The 19,385-nt window shown below is 40.4% G+C and overlaps 2 protein-coding genes across 3 annotated transcripts in view; both read left to right on the plus strand.

Moving 5' to 3' along the window:
- LOC310989307 (acid-sensing ion channel 1-like) overlaps positions 1 to 9,927 on the plus strand; it is a gene marked incomplete at its 5' end in the record, with an annotated part of 62,444 nt that extends 52,517 nt beyond the window's left edge. The window contains 8 exons of one of the 2 annotated variants that reach the window (XM_083976324.1): positions 2,707 to 2,857; positions 3,161 to 3,288; positions 5,070 to 5,220; positions 5,362 to 5,418; positions 5,706 to 5,859; positions 6,141 to 6,232; positions 6,272 to 6,417; positions 6,836 to 9,927. In XM_083976324.1, coding sequence (XP_083832450.1) covers positions 2,707 to 2,857; positions 3,161 to 3,288; positions 5,070 to 5,220; positions 5,362 to 5,418; positions 5,706 to 5,859; positions 6,141 to 6,232; positions 6,272 to 6,417; positions 6,836 to 6,955 — 999 coding nt within the window. In that variant the 3' untranslated portion in view covers positions 6,956 to 9,927. The remainder of the gene's footprint in view (positions 1 to 2,706; positions 2,858 to 3,160; positions 3,289 to 5,069; positions 5,221 to 5,361; positions 5,419 to 5,705; positions 5,860 to 6,140; positions 6,233 to 6,271; positions 6,418 to 6,835) is intronic. The other variant, XM_083976325.1, reaches the window with a different exon arrangement.
- A 2,532-nt stretch (positions 9,928 to 12,459) lies between these two features.
- Positions 12,460 to 19,338, plus strand: LOC310989171 (glycerol-3-phosphate dehydrogenase [NAD(+)], cytoplasmic). Its single transcript, XM_083976129.1, has 8 exons — positions 12,460 to 12,580; positions 14,172 to 14,349; positions 14,637 to 14,777; positions 14,983 to 15,121; positions 15,676 to 15,788; positions 17,490 to 17,726; positions 18,796 to 18,902; positions 19,028 to 19,338. Exons 1-8 carry the CDS (start codon positions 12,537 to 12,539, stop codon positions 19,122 to 19,124), a joined length of 1,056 nt encoding a protein of 351 aa, XP_083832255.1. The 5' UTR covers positions 12,460 to 12,536; the 3' UTR covers positions 19,125 to 19,338.
- The last annotated feature ends 47 nt before the right edge of the window (positions 19,339 to 19,385 follow it).

The following is a 19,385-nucleotide window of genomic DNA, read 5'->3' on the forward strand; positions in this document are numbered from 1 at the left end:
TCGTAACAATGTCCCGCCTGTTTGTGTTTTTATCACCGATTTTCAGTGTATAACAAATACAAACAAACAATAGGCTATATGGTCTTATCCCAGGTGTGTTATTCAAAATTTTACTGCAAATGAATATCAGTTCTAAATATCAATTATCGGTTTCCTGGATCACTGATAGTATCAGTAGCCTACTGAAAAAAAAAACAAATCCCTAGTTTATGATGAAACTCCAGCAAAGTTAGCTCCAGTCGTGTTTAGTGCTGATTAACAGATGTTAGCATGTTAATGTGCGAAATTAACACAGAGAACATGGCAAGCTGAGCACATTAGCATTTTTACTGTGAGGATGAAAGTGAGAATTTAGCTGAGACAGGGAAAGTAACATTTCCAGAGTTAGGCTACAGTATCTGACTTGGTGCCAAAAAGTGAACAGTAGAAAACCAAGGTCTGTTGTTAAAGGTAATTAAATGCTGAAATTGAGCAGATACAGTGCCGTACTTAACAAACAGTAATCAAACTCTCACACCAACATCCAACTGTGAAGTTAAATTCATTCAGTGTTTTTTTTTTACACTTTGTTCAAAGCACATTCCCAGGTACTGTCATTAAAAGTGTTTTTTTTTAGCTCATTTGGTAGAAATGTGGCTCACGTTTGTCTCTTTCTATTTGGCTTTGTTAGTGTTTATTGATTAAAACAGCTGGAATCTCCAGTAAAGTGTGAAAAGCAGCAGCACAGGAAGACTGAGAGCTGCCACCCGAGTTGTGAATGTGAACGGTCACAAATGTTTTGCATTATTGCCTAAACATGTTTCATGACCACGTGTCATTGATTGGTCCTTCCTCGCCTCTCCTCCTGACAGATGGCCGGTCGTGGTGTAAAGTGGGTGTGAATGTCGGGTTGTTGCTTTGGGGGAGTTACAGAAATGGTCCGACACAGTCCGCCCCCCCCCTTTCTAATACTGATAAATATACTGGCACCTTAAGCGGAGTGTCACAGAGCTGCTGCCATGGATGACGACTCTTCTTCACCTTCACTTGAAACAAACTGTCCTTCCCAAAGATACAGCCCCTTGCTACTCTCCCTGTTATTTGCAGCTTACTGTGTCTTTCATTTGCCTTTCTTGATAGTGCAGACTGATTTCTCTCTCTCTCACTCTCTCAGACTGATGTGTGCCTCTGGAACCAGCAGCCCTTTGCTGACTTTATGTGATAGATAGATGGCTGAAATGTTTAAACTGCCCGTGGCAGGACCCAAACTCTTTCTCACCAATTACTTGGTTGGTTTGTTCTTTCTAATCATAGATATGTCATTCTGTACCATAACACTGAACAATAGCCTGCTCCAAGCGGTAGCAGCTAAATTCTCCTCTCCCTCTCTATCCCCCCCTCTCTCTCTGTCTGTCTCTTTCACTTTGCGTCCATGCTCTCCATTGCTCCTTGCTCTCCCCACTCTCACTCATTCTCCCTGTATGGGTTATGTGACTCATACAACACTAAACGCTCTAATGCAAGATTAACTCTATGCTGAAGAAAGCTCCATACTGATAATGTTTCTGTTTTGGATCATGGCTGTTTAAACATGTCATACGGTCTTTTGATGACATCTCATACAGATTCAATCTAACGTCTGCATCTCGGCTTCCCCCTAAAAAAAAAATAAAAAAATGTAGCTACTGGCTGGGATGCTTGGTCTCCATGGTAACATCAGGTCCATTATAAGTGCCATAAAGAGCATGCGAGGGAATGTTAAATCACCAGTCTGCCAGTCTCCATCACCTCACTGGGTTGATTGTATAACCCACAAACCCACAGGACTGACTCCTTTCTCTGCTCTCTGTTTGTCTTCCTCCACTCTCCTTGTCTCTCCTCTCTCTCGCTTCCTGTCATACATGCTTCCCTTTTCTCTCGCACTCTTTCTGTCATATACTGTACACACATGTTCACACAGAGACACACACACACACACACACACACACACACACACACACACACACACACACACACACACACACACACACACACACACACACACACACTTGTGTGTCAGAAACTGAGACAAACACTGACCCCCAGTGGAAAACCACTGTTAAGATGCCTGAGCTTGGTTTCGCAGGGACACTGTGGTCAGTGCTGAGGTACAATTTTAAGGTTCTTGTTACTATGACTTATATGACTCAGTTTTATGCTATTTCATGCTTTATTTTTCATAATTCTAAAATTTGTTCTTTTTACTCCACTACTGTACATCATGCTGACATTTTTATCTACTATCACTCCTTAAATCAAAAACATAGGCTTGAGCGTATACGTACATATGTAAAAGCTACTGTATAATCCAATTAAATTTGATTCTTTTGTCATGTCTTCAGATGTTAATTAGTTGTTAGAGTTGCTTCTCTCAAAACCTCCCAGATAGTTTCATTAAAATCATTGTTTAAAATGAAAAAGTGGTCCACTATTTCATAAAAGCAACAATTAGAGAAATGGCCAAAAAGATCTTTAAGTAAAGGTTAATGCAAAATAATCGTTTACATAGTGTCTATCGGGTGACCCTTGGAGGGGTCCAGCCTCTAGTTTGGGAACCACTGGACTAAACATCTGTATTAGGAATCAAATAATTTGATCACTCACATTTCCTTGCAGAATTTACACGTTTTGTACATCTTTTATTTAGGACGAATTTATAATGAAGTTTTTGGTACTTTTACTTCTCAGGTCTTCACTCGCTACGGGAAGTGTTACACCTTTAACGCAGGCGGTGACGGACGCCCTCCCCTCTTTACCACCAAGGGAGGCATGGGTAATGGACTTGAGCTTATGCTGGATATTCAGCAGGATGAATATCTGCCAGTCTGGGGAGAAACAGGTGAGGCGAACATCATTTACTCCAGACAGTGGTTGGCAGATCTGATTATCTGTCACACTGTAATGGTGTGTGTGTGTAGGCAGGTGTGTGCTTGTTTTGTGTGCTGGTGTATGTGTGTGTGTGTGTGTGTGTGTGTGTGTGTGTGTGTGTGTGTGTGTGTGTGTGTGTGTGTGTGTGTGTGTGTGGGAGTTAAAACCTCAGAGTGTGAGACTCAGACAGAAAACTCTGGGAAGTATTCGGCTTCATTAGAGAAAAAACTTTTCTCAGTGTTTTATGCTGATTTGACCCTTTGTCCTCCTGCAGATGAGACGTCGTTTGAAGCTGGGGTCAAAGTTCAGATCCACAGTCAGGACGAGCCGTCCTTCATCGACCAGCTCGGGTTCGGAGTGGCTCCCGGGTTCCAGACATTTGTTTCCTGCCAAGAACAAAGGGTATGAACCTTTGAATCATGCATTTGCTGGAGGATAATTCTGGTTTATTACAATTTAGGACTTTTTTTTGTACTAACTTTTATATCGATTATGCACACCAAACGAATTACAACAGGACATACAGTAACTGTGAAGATGAGTTAACGCTAACGCTCATTTTGTCCAACTAACAGTCCAAAGCCCATTTATCATTCATCATTATTTATGGCAAGAAAACGCAGCAAGTTGTCACATTTGATGAGGTGCAACAAGAAAATGTTTAACATTTTGATTTAAAAAACTGAGATGATTTACTGGTAATCAGAAATTAGGAAAAAATGTGCCACGCCATAATGATGACAACATTTGCTAGTAAGACAGCAGCTTGTGGAATGGACTAGAGCTGAAACAAACAGCTACAAAAATATCAATAAAAATACTTTTGATAATCAATAATTTAAGCAGTTTTCAATAGAAGTGTAAAAAATACATTTTGTTCCAACCCAACTGTGAATATTACTGATTTATCTCAGGGTTTCCCGCAGCGCTTTCCTGCTAAGGCAGCCGCCTTAACAACAAAGAGCTGCCGCCTAAACTAACGTCTTAAAAAAATAAAAATGTAGCGATATTCACAGCACACACACACACACGACGGTGACGTTAACGCGCGCCGCCACGTCTGCTCATAGCGCAGCAACAATGCAGCAGCGTCAGGCCGTCACTGAAACGCTCCGTGGAACCGAGACATGACACGGCGCGCCCGGTGTAAAAGTTCTCAGCCCCGGTGACCGCGGCGCTGACGACTGGGGGTGAGTCGCGAGCGTCATATGTCTTGGTAGAGCACGGCTGCAGCGACCCTCCGACGGTCCCATCGCTGCGTGTCAACCTTTCTTTTTACAGTCTATGGTGTCAACCCCCCCTCTCACTTTCTCTCCGCGTCCCCATCCCTCTCCAGCTGCCCTTTCAAAATAAATGCATAAAAAGCCAGAGAAAAAAACAAAGTAGGGGAAACACTGCTTTGTGTTTTCTGTCTTTTTATGGTTTAGTAATTCTTTCATTGGTGCAGTAGCAGCGTTCAGTTACCATGAGCGTAGTTGTGACCTGTTGTGATCATAGATGGCATGGCATATGTTTTTTATGTAAGTCCCTTCGAAAAGTCCCAAGACCAGCCAAACTCCTAAAAAAAAGCGTGATTTATAGTTCATAACATAGTACTTTTGGCATATGGCACCAGGGCCGTTGCTAGGAATCCTGGGCCCCCTGAAAGTATACTAAAGTGGGCCCCTGCCCCCTGACTTTTCCACTTTTACGTATCTATTATCATTTCTTATTTAGCCTACTTTGTTTTGATGCTAATGCAGCATTACTATGAGTATTAGTCAGGGTCTTATGCAGAATAATTCAGTCATACAAAGATTAGACTACTGGGGTTTTTGTGGGCCCTACTGGGCGCTGGGCCCCTATAATGATCATCACCTTTCTCCCCTATACAACGGCCCTGTATGGCACTACAGGACCAGTTAAATATAAAACACAATTTTATACAATAGCCTATATATAAGTAGGGGGTCCCCGCTCCATCTCTCCATCAGTTTGGGGGTCCTTGGCCTGGAAAACGTTGAAGACCCCTGCTCTACACACCACAGAGAAGCGCACATGCATAACAGCAGCGCACATGGTGAAAGCGAAACTTAATACGGCGCCCCCCCCCCCCCCCCCCCCCCAACAGGACAGACACCACCTTAACTAACACATTTTCTGGGGGAAACACTGTAAGTAAATAAGACGTGTTGTCATTGCAGCTGATATATCTCCCCCCGCCCTGGGGAGACTGTAAGGTGACGCCCATGGATTCGGACTTCTTTGACAGTTACAGCATCACAGCCTGTCGCATCGACTGTGAAACACGCTACCTGGTGGACAACTGCAACTGTCGCATGGTGCACATGCCTGGTAGGAGAGCGCTGTTACTGTGTGTTGAGTCAGAGTTACATCAATGATGCTGCAGAGATAAATGACTGTAGTTGCTTCAAAAAGGAAGAAAACAGGGGAAAAGTGAACTAATGTGAGCGTGTGTTTGTGCTTTGGCTGCAGGCGATGCACCGTACTGCACCCCCGAGCTCTACAAAGAATGTGCTGACCCAGCTCTTGGTAAGAAAAGGGCTTCGTCCATGTCCACACACACACACACAAACACGCACACAGACATAACCATGATCATAACAATTTGCCTGAAATTAACTCCAAACTGGGGTGATGTCTTTTGTCCTCAAGGCGACAAAGCCATTTGGTTTTTAATTTGAAATCTGTCCTCAAAGTTTGCCAGAGACACGCACACGGAGAGAGACACACACACAAAGACGTCATCTCATGACATTGTCACAGCTGTGCTGATCTGTTCCAAAGGTCAAGTTGAGCTCTGGTTTTCTTTTCTCTAGATTTCCTGGTGGAAAGAGACAATGAATTCTGTGTTTGTGAGACACCGTGCAACATGACCAGATACAGCAAAGAGCTGTCCTTCGTCAAGATCCCCAGCAAGGCTTCTGCTAAATATCTGGCAAAGAAATACAACAAATCTGAGCAGTATATTAAGTATGTACCAGCACAATGTTACGATTAATTGCTTATGTTACATAATTATACAGCAAACTGTACCCTAAAAAAAGTTGTGATTTTATAACAAAATAGGAGTTAATAATAATGAAAATATATTTTTATAGGAGAAGTTATGATAATTGACAAACTATGTACATTCAAACTTGAAAGATATTCTGTTAATTGCTCACAACTACATTGCTGTGTATCATTAACCATCTGTTAAACATGTATACAAATTTAATTAGTCATCTGACTGGCTTGTCTTGTCTCCACAGAGAGAACATCCTGGTTTTAGACATCTTCTTTGAGGCTCTCAACTATGAGACTATTGAACAAAAGAAGGCTTATGAAGTGGCTGGACTCTTAGGTACAGTTTAATTGACTTTGATTTTATACTACTGAAAAGTTATATTCCTGGTTTATTACAAAGGATTCAAATTTCTCACAATATTACATTCTCTTTTTATTCCAGGTGATATTGGTGGTCAGATGGGACTTTTTATTGGGGCAAGCATACTCACTATTCTGGAGCTATTTGACTACCTTTATGAGGTGAGAAATCTTCCGGGAAGTGTTTAGATTGAAAAATAATCTTACCCCATGCAAGGATTTACTTGATACAGAGCTATAGCTACTACTGCGCTCATGCCATCTGTAATTTTTTCTGGGTATTCAAAGAATCTGGGGGGAGTTACAGTTCATTTTATAACTAGATTCCCATGGATTTAGTAATATATCCCCTCCACAATTTCAGTCCTGGCAGCGGAGAGGGCTCTGAAACAGCATTTAGACCTTAATGTTGGGAAATAAAATAAAATTAAACGGCTGCTTCAAACTGTGAGACTCAACCTCAGCATTTCTACGACTCTCGATACAAACTGATGAATGTTGTCTCTGTTTTCCTTCCATTCCTGTCGAACCACAACTGGCAGCTTGTTAATCATGTTGACCTGCTCTGTTATCCCCTCAGGTGATAAAGTACAAGCTGTGTCGCTGCTCAGATAAGAAGCACAAGCACAACAACAACAATGACCAGGGAACAGTCCTGAGTTTAGACGATGTCAAGTGTCACGTCAGTAACTTTCACTAGGCGTCTGCAGCCGTGAGGAGGGGGTCGCTCTCTTGTCTCTGAGCAGTTTCATGAACTTTGTCCATTGCACTTTGGAGCGGACTGCAGCAACAGAGACAGTGTCTGAACTGTGCCTGGCGAGGGTTTGTCTGCAACGAGGTGAACACATTAAAGTGGCTGAAGTAATCAGGCGGCTGCGCAGACGGCAGGACAACAGCGGTGATCAACATGTGATCAGTTCAGAAATGCTAGAATAACTGCATGGTCATCTGTAAACAGCTTTTAAAGACGTAGTAACAGATACAGTGATTGGGGATGTGAACTGTATATGTTCATGTCATGTGTTCAGTTAAACGGCATTAGACATCCAAGCTAAGCTGTGGCGTTTGTCATCTGTATTTTTATCTTTTTTCTTAAAAAAAAAAAAAAGTATTTAGTTTGTTAACAAATGTGCATGTCAGCACTGTATATTTATTTCCACTTCTATCTTTCAACGTAACACTTTGTTTTACAGATCTATAAATTACAATTTATTTCTAAATAATCTCTCACTGAGATGTTTCCTGGAAATAAGAAAACAATTTCCAATGAAGGATAGGTCAAATGAATAACTCCCAGTTAAATGCCAAGCTATCAAAACCTTGGCATTTGTATTCAGAGAGTAGGCTACTGTAGCAGCTGAGCTGAACAGACAGTGACATGTCTTTAAAAACAAACATGTACTTCAATACAAAAAGTTTCCAATAGTAAATTAAGGGATGATAAATATTATTTGGGATTTAAATGGAATTATTTCTTTCACAGAAATGTATTTGGCAGTCAATAACGAACAAAATGAGTACCGGTAGTCTAAAAAGAGTTTATTGACCATGGTTCTTCTGTAAAACAAAGTGTTCCGAGTTTGTTTCCATCTCTAAATGATTTTTACAAGACTTTTCCATTTTCACCAACTTTCCATTTTTATATTTATGTCAGTCAGCCTCATCTCCAGGCAGTCTTTCCTTATTAAACCCTGTACATTTTGTCAATATACTGTACTACCTCATCTTGCAGGGTGATAGTGCTATGAAGACTTTGTGAGCCAAGCAAATGAATAACAAAATGAGTTATTTCATAGGTGGACTAAGCATAACAGGTTCTTAAAAAAATATATAACTAAAACAAAACTACACAACACTGGCTGAGCAGCAGTATATAGAGCAGATTTTATCCATGGGTGAATTGAAAGAACTGAGCCATTGTTTATGATAGGCTATTTGTTAAACCTGTGCTTTTCCTACTGTGATAAGTCTAAATGTTTGCAGTGAACAATGCCCCAATCATAAATACCTGTAGTGCTAAATGCTATTGTTAAGTAACCACACCACAAGTAGTAGTAGCCTACAATCAAGTCACATTGACTTAGTACCATACAGTAGTGATTGAAACAACATTTAACTTAAGTTGGCAAACATCAGCAAACATTAGCCTCCAAACCAGACCAAGTCGCTAATTTGGCTCTAGCATCAAGATCCTTGAATGTAGCCTACTGTACTGAACTGAAATGGAAATAGTTTGACATTTTAAGAGAGATCATACCATTCATCTGCCCATTAAATATGGCTACAGCTATAGCAGCAGCTAGTATAGCAGAAGACTGGAAACAGGGTGGTAGTTAGTCAAATGGGCTAGCATTAAACAAACAGGCAAACCATGCTTATTTATGCTAAGCCCTCTGTTTATCTTTGTGCTTGTAACATCACTGTCCAGATCAGAGAACATCAGTCTTTTAATGAACTTTATAAAATACAAAATATTTTCAGATACATGCAGAGTTGCGCTAAAACTATGGATCCAACAAAATGTAATATCACAAACCATGAACAAATATTTTAGCCATGTCAACCAGGTGCTACGTATTATATAGTTTGCCTTGAAGTTCCCTATCAATGACAATCACCGTACTGTATAGATCTAAGAAGAAATTCCAAATAAAGAGAAATATTTCCTGTAAAGAATAAGGAAAGACCATACAGGTCTACGTATGGATGTATGATGTTCAAAGCTACACAATATGGAAGGATACGAAAAATGAGAATAACTCTGTTGAATGTGTTTTTCCATCTTCTTTAGGGCTCTAACTTGCATGTAGCACTGTACAGTAGGCATCTTAAATGGGGTCCATTGTTGAACAGATAATATGCAGGTCCAACTGCAGTTTGTGTCCATTGTGTGTTTGGTAAGGTTGTATATTGTTAGCATGTATTTGTGACTGTGTGTTTTCAGCGTCATCCAAACATCTGGGCCAAATTCGTAAGCTGATAAAGGAAAGTTTGAGATTCTGCCCTCATATCCAATATCACCGTTTCTGTTTTCAGTTCAATCAACAAAACCATCTTAAAATATTATTTTGGAGTTACCTGCTTTCGTTCCCATTGAGCTCTTTGGTATTCTCCACATGAAATGGGAATTGTTTAGCATGTAGCTGTGTAATGTTATTATCAAGCACAATCATACCATCAGTTGTAATTTAAATGTAAATATTGCAATGACTATGGATAATAATCTAAGTGTATTAGCATAGTCTTATCTGTCTAATGTTGTACTTGTTGTATATCTAATATAGCTGTGTGCCTCGATTCAATTTTTGTGTACATATGATTGTAGATGGTTTCTTTCTTATAAGTATATTTATCAAAGACAACGTTATGTATGAGGCTTTTTTTTTCTTTCTTTGTACTGCTACAATCACAGCTAATTATTCATCAGTACAATTGAACAGCGAGATTGTTGTTTTCTAGCATCCACTGCATGAGGTCATGCATTTCGAAACAAGTCCTTTGGCCGCCATGCTTCCAGGTTTTGTTATACTTATGCCTCCATTTCAATTTTCCATTTTTATTTGAGATATGAAAAGGATGATTATTTTAGTCTGGTGATGTATAGATAAATAATGATATTGAAGAAGTTGTAATATGAAAGATTAAATGCTAACTTTACGCAGCTTTTATTCACTTGAAAGTCTTCTGTGTCATCATTTAACCTCATGTTGTGAAATACAGAAAAAACTCACAATCAAAGGCCACACCTTAGTGAGACAGTTCCCACTCTGAGCAAACTTTCGATGTGAAATACAAATCAGATGAATCCACAGCAGAAATTGTTTGCTTTTTCACTGCATATCATTATCATACATTTCTTCTTGTTTACATTAACATTTAGCAGTGCTGGCAGCCTGGCTCCAGGGATGCTACTGTCAGTCAGTCCACAACTTTGGCCCAGACTGAAATATCTCAACAACTATTGGATCAATAGCTGTGACATTTTGTACAGACACCAATAATCCCCACTGGATGAATCCTATTGACTTTGGTGAGCCACCGGGCTTTTCCTCCTGTGCCACTGTGAGTTTGACAGTTGTGATTTTAAGTGAGGACTCTTCACAATCATTGAAGTAATTGCTAGAATATTTCAAGCCCCCACCCCTTGTGAAATTGTGAAAAACAATCTTTTAACTTTCCTTTTTTCAATAAGGGGTGTGATGAAGTCCTGATGGCAATTAAACAAAAAAATATGCAGATTCCTAATATACTCCACACTCAGAGTTTATTTGACAAAAGCTTTAAGGTATCTTCAACATGGCAGATATAGGTTATACCAATAACAACTTCCACTTCCATCAGTGACTATTGTGTGAATGTAGGAGTACTCATTTGGGATAGTCGAAGCACTTGAACTCATTAAAAGATGCTTTATGTTAGTGGTAAAGATATCATAAAGACTTCTCAGCCAAACAAATTAGATTTTCTCAGTTTGTGTCTGCTCAGACTGCTGAATGTGAACTTTAAGTTCCTTCCTACGTCTCTTCTTCTGTTTGCTGTCCAAGTCTTGCGCAACAAGGTCCCTTTTTGTTTGAGGTTTTCAGACCATATAATTTCCCACACAATGATCTGTCTGTGGCTGCTCTTGTGACATTTAATATGCTGGCTATATTCTGAGCAGCGATAATTCAACATATCATACATCCTGTGACGGGATTATGGAGGAAGCAGTGTGTAAGACATTAAACACAAATATTAGTCTGTGACTCTAGTATAGTGAACTAAGTCTATGGGAATATATGATGGAGGATCTGTTCTAATCATGTCTTTCAGTTAAAGGAGCAATACTTCATTACAAGTAAAACTGTCTATTGAATGATTTTTTAGGACAGAAGTTTTATCAGCAAATGTACAAGGCAAGCACATAAATGTTTAATATTTAACATGTTTAGTATCATCATATTTCATGCAATCAGTTTCCATTGGTCTGCATGTTATTCTGGTGTTAGATGATTAGTTAAAAGGGTACAAATTAGTACAAAAGGTTTTTTTAAGTGCTAAATGGTCTGATAATCTTTCACTATTTTCAATAATAATATTAGTGCTCCTCAAGGTAATATTCTGAGTCCTTATCTATTTTTCTTTTGTTCTCCTGCACAACATTATTCGCCATCACTGTTATGGACCTGATATACTCTCTGTTTTTCTTGGTTCTTTAAATGCTGTTTGCTGTTTCCTCTCACTCACATCAGTATTTCTATTTCTATGGAAACTAAATGGGCACAAAACAGATATTATACCTGCAGGATGGAAAGAGAGAATCTGCAGCCAGTGTTTGGCTGTATCCAGGCAAACAAATTCGAGAGTGATCCTGGACTTGAATGTAAATCTTGTTAAGTCTTTAGATTTTAACAAGGTCTTCCACTATTGGCTTTATGCATTGGCATGTGGACAGGATTTCTTGAGAATTGCTGATTTATCAATGATTCCTTTATTCAGTCAATCAACCCAGAATCTCCTTCTCTCTCTGCGTATGTTGGCTATTTACTGAAATAACAAAGTTGTTGGTCACTTGGGGAACTTTATTGGAATAACCATCTCTTTCAGCACAGGAGAGGCACACAAATGAAGAGACGGTGCAGACGAGGTTAAAGGACTGAGTGGTGAATGTGTGGTGTAACCATGTGATGGAGGAAGCACTCAGATCCGTTATTTGAGTAAAAAAAAAAGTGATTTAAAATGCTAGTTTTAATACAATTAATGCTGATTATGTCAGATATAAAGTTGAATAAACCTCAGACCTTCACACACTTTTTTGGGACTCTGACGTAATGCTGATATAACAGCTGTGGTCCCTGGGCAATTGTCCATTTTCCCTGGCTGGTTAATCCTCTGCCCTAAAATATAATAGAGATGATTAGTAACTATAAAGCAGCATTAAGACCTGGAGACAAAATACAAATTATTTTATGGGTGTGTTGCACTTGCTCCCACTTAATGGGTGGGCCTTTCACTTGACCATGTGTTATCTTATCAGCATGAGTATACCATAAAACGTACAGTAGGTAAATAAGTATGTGTGGGACTCATACAGTGACTTTTGTCCCAATTACTTAGAGTCCACTAACCTCTATGAATGGATGGCCGTACTTAGCCCTGTCCACAGTGGGCGGACCGGTGTCTCCCCCTCGGAGAGGCCAATAAAATCAGCTTGCAGCTCGGGCTCTGTGTTGCATAACACTGCAGGTCCACAGCGGCAACTGGTGCAGGTTCACCTCCATTCAGCGGTTTACCTCTTCACAATGGCAGCTCCGAAGAAAGTCTGCATCATTGGCTCTGGGAATTGGTGAGTCGATGTATTGATCTGCTAAACCGTACGGCGACGTGCTGTTTTTTTAACACGGCTAACTTCAGTTGTTGTAGGTCTCTCCCATCTGTGTGTGCGTTAACGTTACTACTCACTGGCGCTGCCTGTCAACCGTTGCTAGCCAACAGCCCAGGCTAATGTTAACTAGCCGGATTTCCATGGGAACGGTAATGAAGTTTGAATTCCAAAGCGTTAACGGGCTACAACGTCTCGTCGTTAGCTGCTGCAACTTCGATCGGTTTTACAGACAAGTCACATGCTAAGAAACTGGCTGAGTGAGTGAGTAGTGCACAGAAAACTGACCACATGTGATGTCAGTCACGATTTATGGGATCCTGCGGTCATGTAGCTTTTCATGTATCAGCAAAACATCTACATCCTACTGTATCTTACTCTCATCAACGCCTCCACAACATGGACATGTTATCAGTTTTTCTACACAGCCATCCACCTACAGACCGGTTAACGTTACACAGCTTCATATCCATCGCCAACACCCGGTCCACTGAGGATGCCTTTTCCTGTATGAAAGCCAAATTCAAAACTTAAAAAAAGAAAAAGAAACCTCATTTAAAGTTTATAGTTTCTCATGCCGAATTGAAGTGTTGGTTCAAAAACAGTAAGAAAACTCTTAAAATCTGTGTTAAACCGCTATGTAACACTGCTGAAGGGTGGATTAACCTAAAATAATCCGATTTCTAAATTGAGTTTGGTGCATTGTTATGTTGGGAGCGTGCCTATGTTCCCACAGCCCTATGTTCCCTCAGCCCTATGTTCCCTCTGGACTCTCTCTACCTATATGGACTCTACCTATCTGGCCTGTCTAGCCTCTACCTGGTCTTTTTACTAAACTTAACCAACTCCTTTCTTCATTGCCTAAACCCAACCAATGGTGGGACCAAAGGGCTGAGGGAACATAGGGCCTAATTTTCAGTGACAACAAAAGTTCGAAATGAGGGAACATAGGGCTGAGGGAACATAGGAATGACCCCCTGTAATCTTATTCTCATCAACGCCTCCACAACATGGAAATATTTGGCTATCAGTTTTTCTACACAGCCATCCACCTACAGACCGGTTAACGTTACACAGCTTCACATCCATCGCCAACACCCGGTCCACTGAGGATGCCTTTTCCTGTATGAAAGCCAAATTCAAAACTTTAAAAAAAGAAAAGAAACCTCATTTAAAGTTTATAGTTTCTCATGCCGAATTGAAGTGTTGGTTCAAAAATAGTAAGAAAACTCTTAAAATCTGTGTTAAACCGCTATGTAACACTGCTGAAGGGTGGATTAACCTAAAATAATCAGATTTCTAAATTGAGTTTGGTGCATTGTTATGTTATCTCCAAAATGAATGGAGCCAGATAGAAACGCCTTGAGTAAATGGCTTGGTGATCACATCAGGAGTCATGTGGTGACTCAGTGAGCTGACAATGGATGTTGGATCATTTGGAGCTCATTCTTTTTTATAAGGTCACTTAAATGTAAATTTAATAAACTGAAATGCAGTGATAAATGCATGAATTGTTATATTAACTCAATGCTTACCATTTTCCTTTTCAATACAGGGGCTCTGCCATTGCCAAGATTGTGGGTGCCAATGCTGCTCAGAATGCAAAATTTGACAACACAGTCAAAATGTGGGTGTTTGAGGAGATGGTGAACGGGCGTAAACTCACTGAAATCATCAACAATGACCATGAAAATGTGAAGTACCTTCCTGGCCACAAGCTGCCAGCAAATGTGGTAAGAAATAGTGTTTATTTCTTGTCATTTAACAGTGATTCAGTGTTCTTCCTGTTGCTTTTCTATATCATATGAATGAACTGTAGTCCCATTGTATGTACACTTAATGCATTTTGTTAGCATTTGTCCTTATGATCTGAAATGGTTTCCTCTATTAGAAATTGTTAGTCTTTTTTTAACCACTGTATTTTCAGTTACTACACGTTCTCACTGCAGTTTGTTACATCAGCTCTTGGATCAGTTGCATCAGACCTAAATGTCATCATCTTCTCCTTCCTCCATCCCAGCTTGCTGTCCCAGACCTGGTGGAGGCGTCCAGGGATGCAGACATCCTGGTGTTTGTGATCCCTCACCAGTTTATTGGGAGAGCGTGCGACACCATGAAGGACAAGATCAAGAGTGACGCACTTGGGATGTCCCTCATCAAGGTTTGACTCGTCTTCGATAATGTGTATTTTGTGCACCCTGAATTTTTGTGTTGTTGTGCCACTTCATGTTGTCTGCCAGACTCGAGTCGGACTTAGTCCTGGTTAACGCAACTCTAAACCTGTTGTTCAGTCTTTGACCCAAATACCAGCTCGGTGGTGTTGCTTAATGTAAACACTCGGCCCGTGTTTGTTTTCGTTCCACCAGGGTGTGGACGAGGGACCTGACGGACTGAAGCTCATCTCTGATGTGATCCAGGAGAAGCTCGGTATCACCATGAGCGTGCTGATGGGGGCCAACATCGCCAATGAGGTTGCCGATGAGAAGTTTTGTGAGACCACCATTGGTTAGTCTCAAACTGTGCTACATGGTTTTTCATGTTGTGGTGTATATTCTTGAATGCTTAGCACAGGATCTTTTGACGGAAAGGATTCTTGATTAATTAGGACAAAGCTGCACTGACTGAAAATGTAAAGTGACAGTATGAAAGTTCAAGCCTTGAAAGAGGGAAGTACTTTCGTGTTCTCTGGCTTTCTGCGTTGTCAGCATGGGGGTGAAGGTTTAATCTGCCATGTAGCTGCTGTGTAAATGACAGCAGCCTGGTTCAGTTTGACATTTTCTTCACATTGCTGAACGTACTACATAACAGCATACCTCATGGGATTTACAAGCGGGGTATGAAGTAAAAGGGCACTAACCTGTTTTTATGGGATCAGTATTAGTTGGCTCACCGCTGACAAATGTAACTTGTTAGAGGATTTGGGAGTTTTCCAGCTGCACTCTAAACGATGCAGAAGTCTTTTTTATTTCCATTTTTAAAACCATGACTCATAATAAAATGTATTCGTATTTGAATGAAGGTCACAAGTTACATAACCCAGTTCTTTGTTCTGCTTCCAGGATGTAAGAATAAAAACCATGGCGCTCTCCTAAAGGAACTCATGCAGACCAACAACTTCCGAGTCACTGTAGTAGAGGAATGTGATGTGGTGGAAATCTGTGGAGCCCTTAAGGTGAGTTTTCACTACAAAACACAGCTGCACACAGAAAAAAAGGGACCAACCAACACTGTAATATCTGTGATTTCACATTATAGTGAATGACTTCACATTAAAAACAACACAAGTTGCATTTCTGTCCAGTGTTATTTTGAAATACTAAAACCAATGATACTATGATACTGGAGTGAAAGGGCAACTGGACAAAGGCTGTAAAATCTTCCACAGCAGTTTGCCAACATTACTGTTGTGCAACATAGACACTAGTTAAGTTAAGCTCAACAGGTGTCCACCAAGCATGCAAAGCAGCTGAAACAACGATCTGCAGACGTAAATGACTGCACTTGGTTACATCCCCCCACTGCAGTCCTGTCAGGAAGGATGAAGATAAAACTACTTGATTTTAAACACAAGATCGAGTTGCCTGATGAAGAATGCTGACAAATCTCACAGAGTGACTTCTGCTTCAAAGCAGCGACAGTAACTCACTGGATCTGGGATCCATGCCCAGCTCCAAAGGTTAAAGACACACCATTTATTTTTTGTATCTTATACAGTTGTGAAAAGCTGTCAAGTTTGCATCTGCCTCAAGAGTTCAAGTGCTGCCATTTATCCAGCGCAGCATTTACAAACCTAGGCTGAATTACATGTAGTCATGTTGAGGGTGGAATATTTCTATATTCATACAGTAGTTGTAGCTTGTGAGTTAAAAAGCAATCAAACATTTATTATCTCACAGACTTCACTCAGTAATTAATTAACTCAAGCCAAAAAAAAAAACCACTCTCTGATTACAGCTTGTGGCATATTTGCTGCTTGTGTGAAAACCATTGTAATATCTTTAATATTTGGACTGTTTATCTGACAAAACATGAAATTGAAAGTTCTACACTACATTGAGCTGAAGGCTTTTTCCTTCTTTTCTTTTCTTTTTTCTTTGACTTTATGGACTCGACAATCAAATATAGCACAATCCTTTTGTCCATTCAGCTGTGAAATGATGTCATTCTGCATAAATGCTTTATGACCCTGACTCAACTTTGTAACACTTTGGTGAATTGACAAATGGTGATAAGGACAGTGTTGCAACTAACCAGTGTTGCAACTAACCATACTGTAGCTTTTATTGTCAACTAATCATTAGTTAATGTTCTTGTTGAATCATTTTGGTCTATAAAATATATCACAATATCCTAGACCACAACGTGACCTTTGCTCAGATGTTGTGTTTTGTCCAACAAACAGCCCACAACCCTCAAAACTTACAGCTACAGTATGTAATCAAGCCAAGAAAAACGGCAAATTCTCACATTTGAGAAACTGAAACCACACAATTTAGTGAACTTTTGGATCAGTTAACTAACAAATGCACCGTTCTTTAACTTTATGTGCTTTTATGGCTTTAAAATGAGGAAGGCAGGAAAAAGTTCACAGCACACCTGGAGTTACAGGTTGAATCTGCAGAGCCTCTAAAAGCCCTGAGGCTCTGGATGTAATTAAAAAACTCGAGCTCATTAATTAGTTCATTGTCACCGAAGTTCATTTATCGATTAGACGCCCATTTCTCTTTGTCTCTAACGTCCTCTGGGTTGTCTACATATTCCTCAAAGTAGCCAGGTTTGCCTTCAGCTGTTGTGTTTCCAGTCTCTGCTGCTCATGTCTCGTCTTTTTTTCTTTCTTTTTTTTCATGTCTCGTCTCCCTCATCCGTCCGCTAGAACATTGTTGCCGTGGGAGCAGGTTTCTGCGATGGTCTGGGCTTTGGAGACAACACCAAGGCAGCAGTGATCAGACTGGGCCTGATGGAGATGATCGCCTTCGCCCGCATCTTCTGCACCGCCGGACCCGTGTCCTCTGCTACCTTCCTGGAGAGCTGTGGCGTGGCCGACCTCATCACCACCTGCTACGGAGGCCGCAACCGCAAAGTAGCCGAGGCTTTTGTAAAGACGGGAAAGGTACGATGATTTTTTTTTTTCCTCTTATTTTTTTCTTTGGGAATGTATAATGTATTTTGATTTTTAATGTAACAGAGGTACTTTATTTTCTTGATAACAAACTGTACTGTCAAGTTAAAAAAGAGTTAGCCCTTGGTTGAATGGTACTAATCCTTTAGCTGATGAACTGTTGATCTATAAACACAAGGAACACATGATAAGAGCTTGGAGGGAAGGCAAAAAGAAACCATTTATTACCATCTTTAAACGTCCTGATAGAGTGTGGTACTGTACTGTATGTCACTACGGTCTTAGGATCTTTCAGTTGTATTTAACCTCAAACATTTCAAGTCTGTCTTAAACCAACATTCAGGTGTCCATATGTACATTAAAGCAGGTTTCCTTGCGATTGTTCTTCCTACTCATCCATATTTTCTTTTGTACATACAGTATGGAAACTAAGTCGTTCTGCGCTCACACAGTGTCAGTAGAACAGGAAGATCAGGATAAACACCCACTGTTCTCACATTAGTCAAGCAGTAGTGCTAACTTTGCAGGTGTACCAAACAAACAAATGAAAAGAAACACTCATGGCCTCACCAGCAGGCGTTAAATAAGCAAACTACAGTGTTTTCCTTCATTTTCAAGACAGTTTTTTCTGGGCTGACAGAGGCTTGGTGCCGTGCAGCCAGGTACAGTGGGGCTGCTGGGACACTGCCTGCAGGATGAAAAAGTCTGGATTTGATGATAATCTGCAGCTTTATTATCACTACATTGTTTGCCTGATTGTCTTTTATATACATTTCAGCTTTCCCATATTTTCCACATTTGAACCACACTAAATCAATACGGTCAAAATATATATATTTTTTTGTACAGATTTAAAATGTGAAATGAATGTCAAGCCAGCTACCAGCGTTTGTCTTTAAAAATAAAAACAATCAGTATTTAATGAGGACCAATAATAACCCACAACAATGACAGACTCTTCAATGCATTTGGTTCTTAACTAAGCTTGTGAGTGCACCATCTCTATTTTTGGACGAGAAGTCATGTCACGTTTCTTCTTTTTATTTCTTTCCTTCCTTAGTCCATAGAGGAACTGGAGAAGGAGATGCTGAATGGTCAGAAGCTGCAGGGACCAGCAACAGCAGCTGAGGTTTATCTCATCCTCAAGCACAAAAACCTCATTGACAAGTAAGTTGAGCTGCAGCACATCACACCACACACAGTCAGAGCACTGGATAGGAAATGCCTAACCCAGTATTATTTTTGGGGCACTGACTGAACAATACCTCCTCTCTCTCCCCTCCCCCACTCAGGTTCCCACTGTTCAACGCGGTGTATCAGATCTGCTACCAGGCCCATCCAGTCACAGAGTTCATAAGCTGTTTGCAGAACCACCCAGAGCACATGTAAAAAAAAAAAAAAACACCCAAACTGACCAAGTGCCTTCTACACGGAGACCGTCGCCACTTTTCATCTGTTACCCCGTCAGAAACCGATGGAGGACGACCCCCGGCACTCCACAGGTGTCGCGCAAATACACGTCTCACAGCCAGTGGATGGATTTCACGTCCACTTGTCGGAGAGGTTGCGTAACATTTGAGTGTTTAAACCACTTTGTCCTTCACATTCAGTTTTTGACATCTCTCTTTTTAAGTGCTCGCTTTCGTTTCT

The sequence above is a fragment of the Trachurus trachurus genome (assembly GCF_905171665.1).
Source record: "Trachurus trachurus genome assembly, chromosome: 7".
Classification (NCBI taxonomy): Eukaryota; Metazoa; Chordata; class Actinopteri; order Carangiformes; family Carangidae; genus Trachurus; species Trachurus trachurus.

Bases quoted from the DNA above. Each gene is read 5' to 3' on its own strand.
- LOC310989171 (XM_083976129.1), top strand. From the start codon at position 12,537: ATGGCAGCTCCGAAGAAAGTCTGCATCATTGGCTCTGGGAATTG. The intron at 15,789-17,489 runs GTGAGTTTTCAC...TCCGTCCGCTAG, and splicing joins AAATCTGTGGAGCCCTTAAG to AACATTGTTGCCGTGGGAGC. The intron at 18,903-19,027 runs GTAAGTTGAGCT...TCCCCCACTCAG, and splicing joins CACAAAAACCTCATTGACAA to GTTCCCACTGTTCAACGCGG.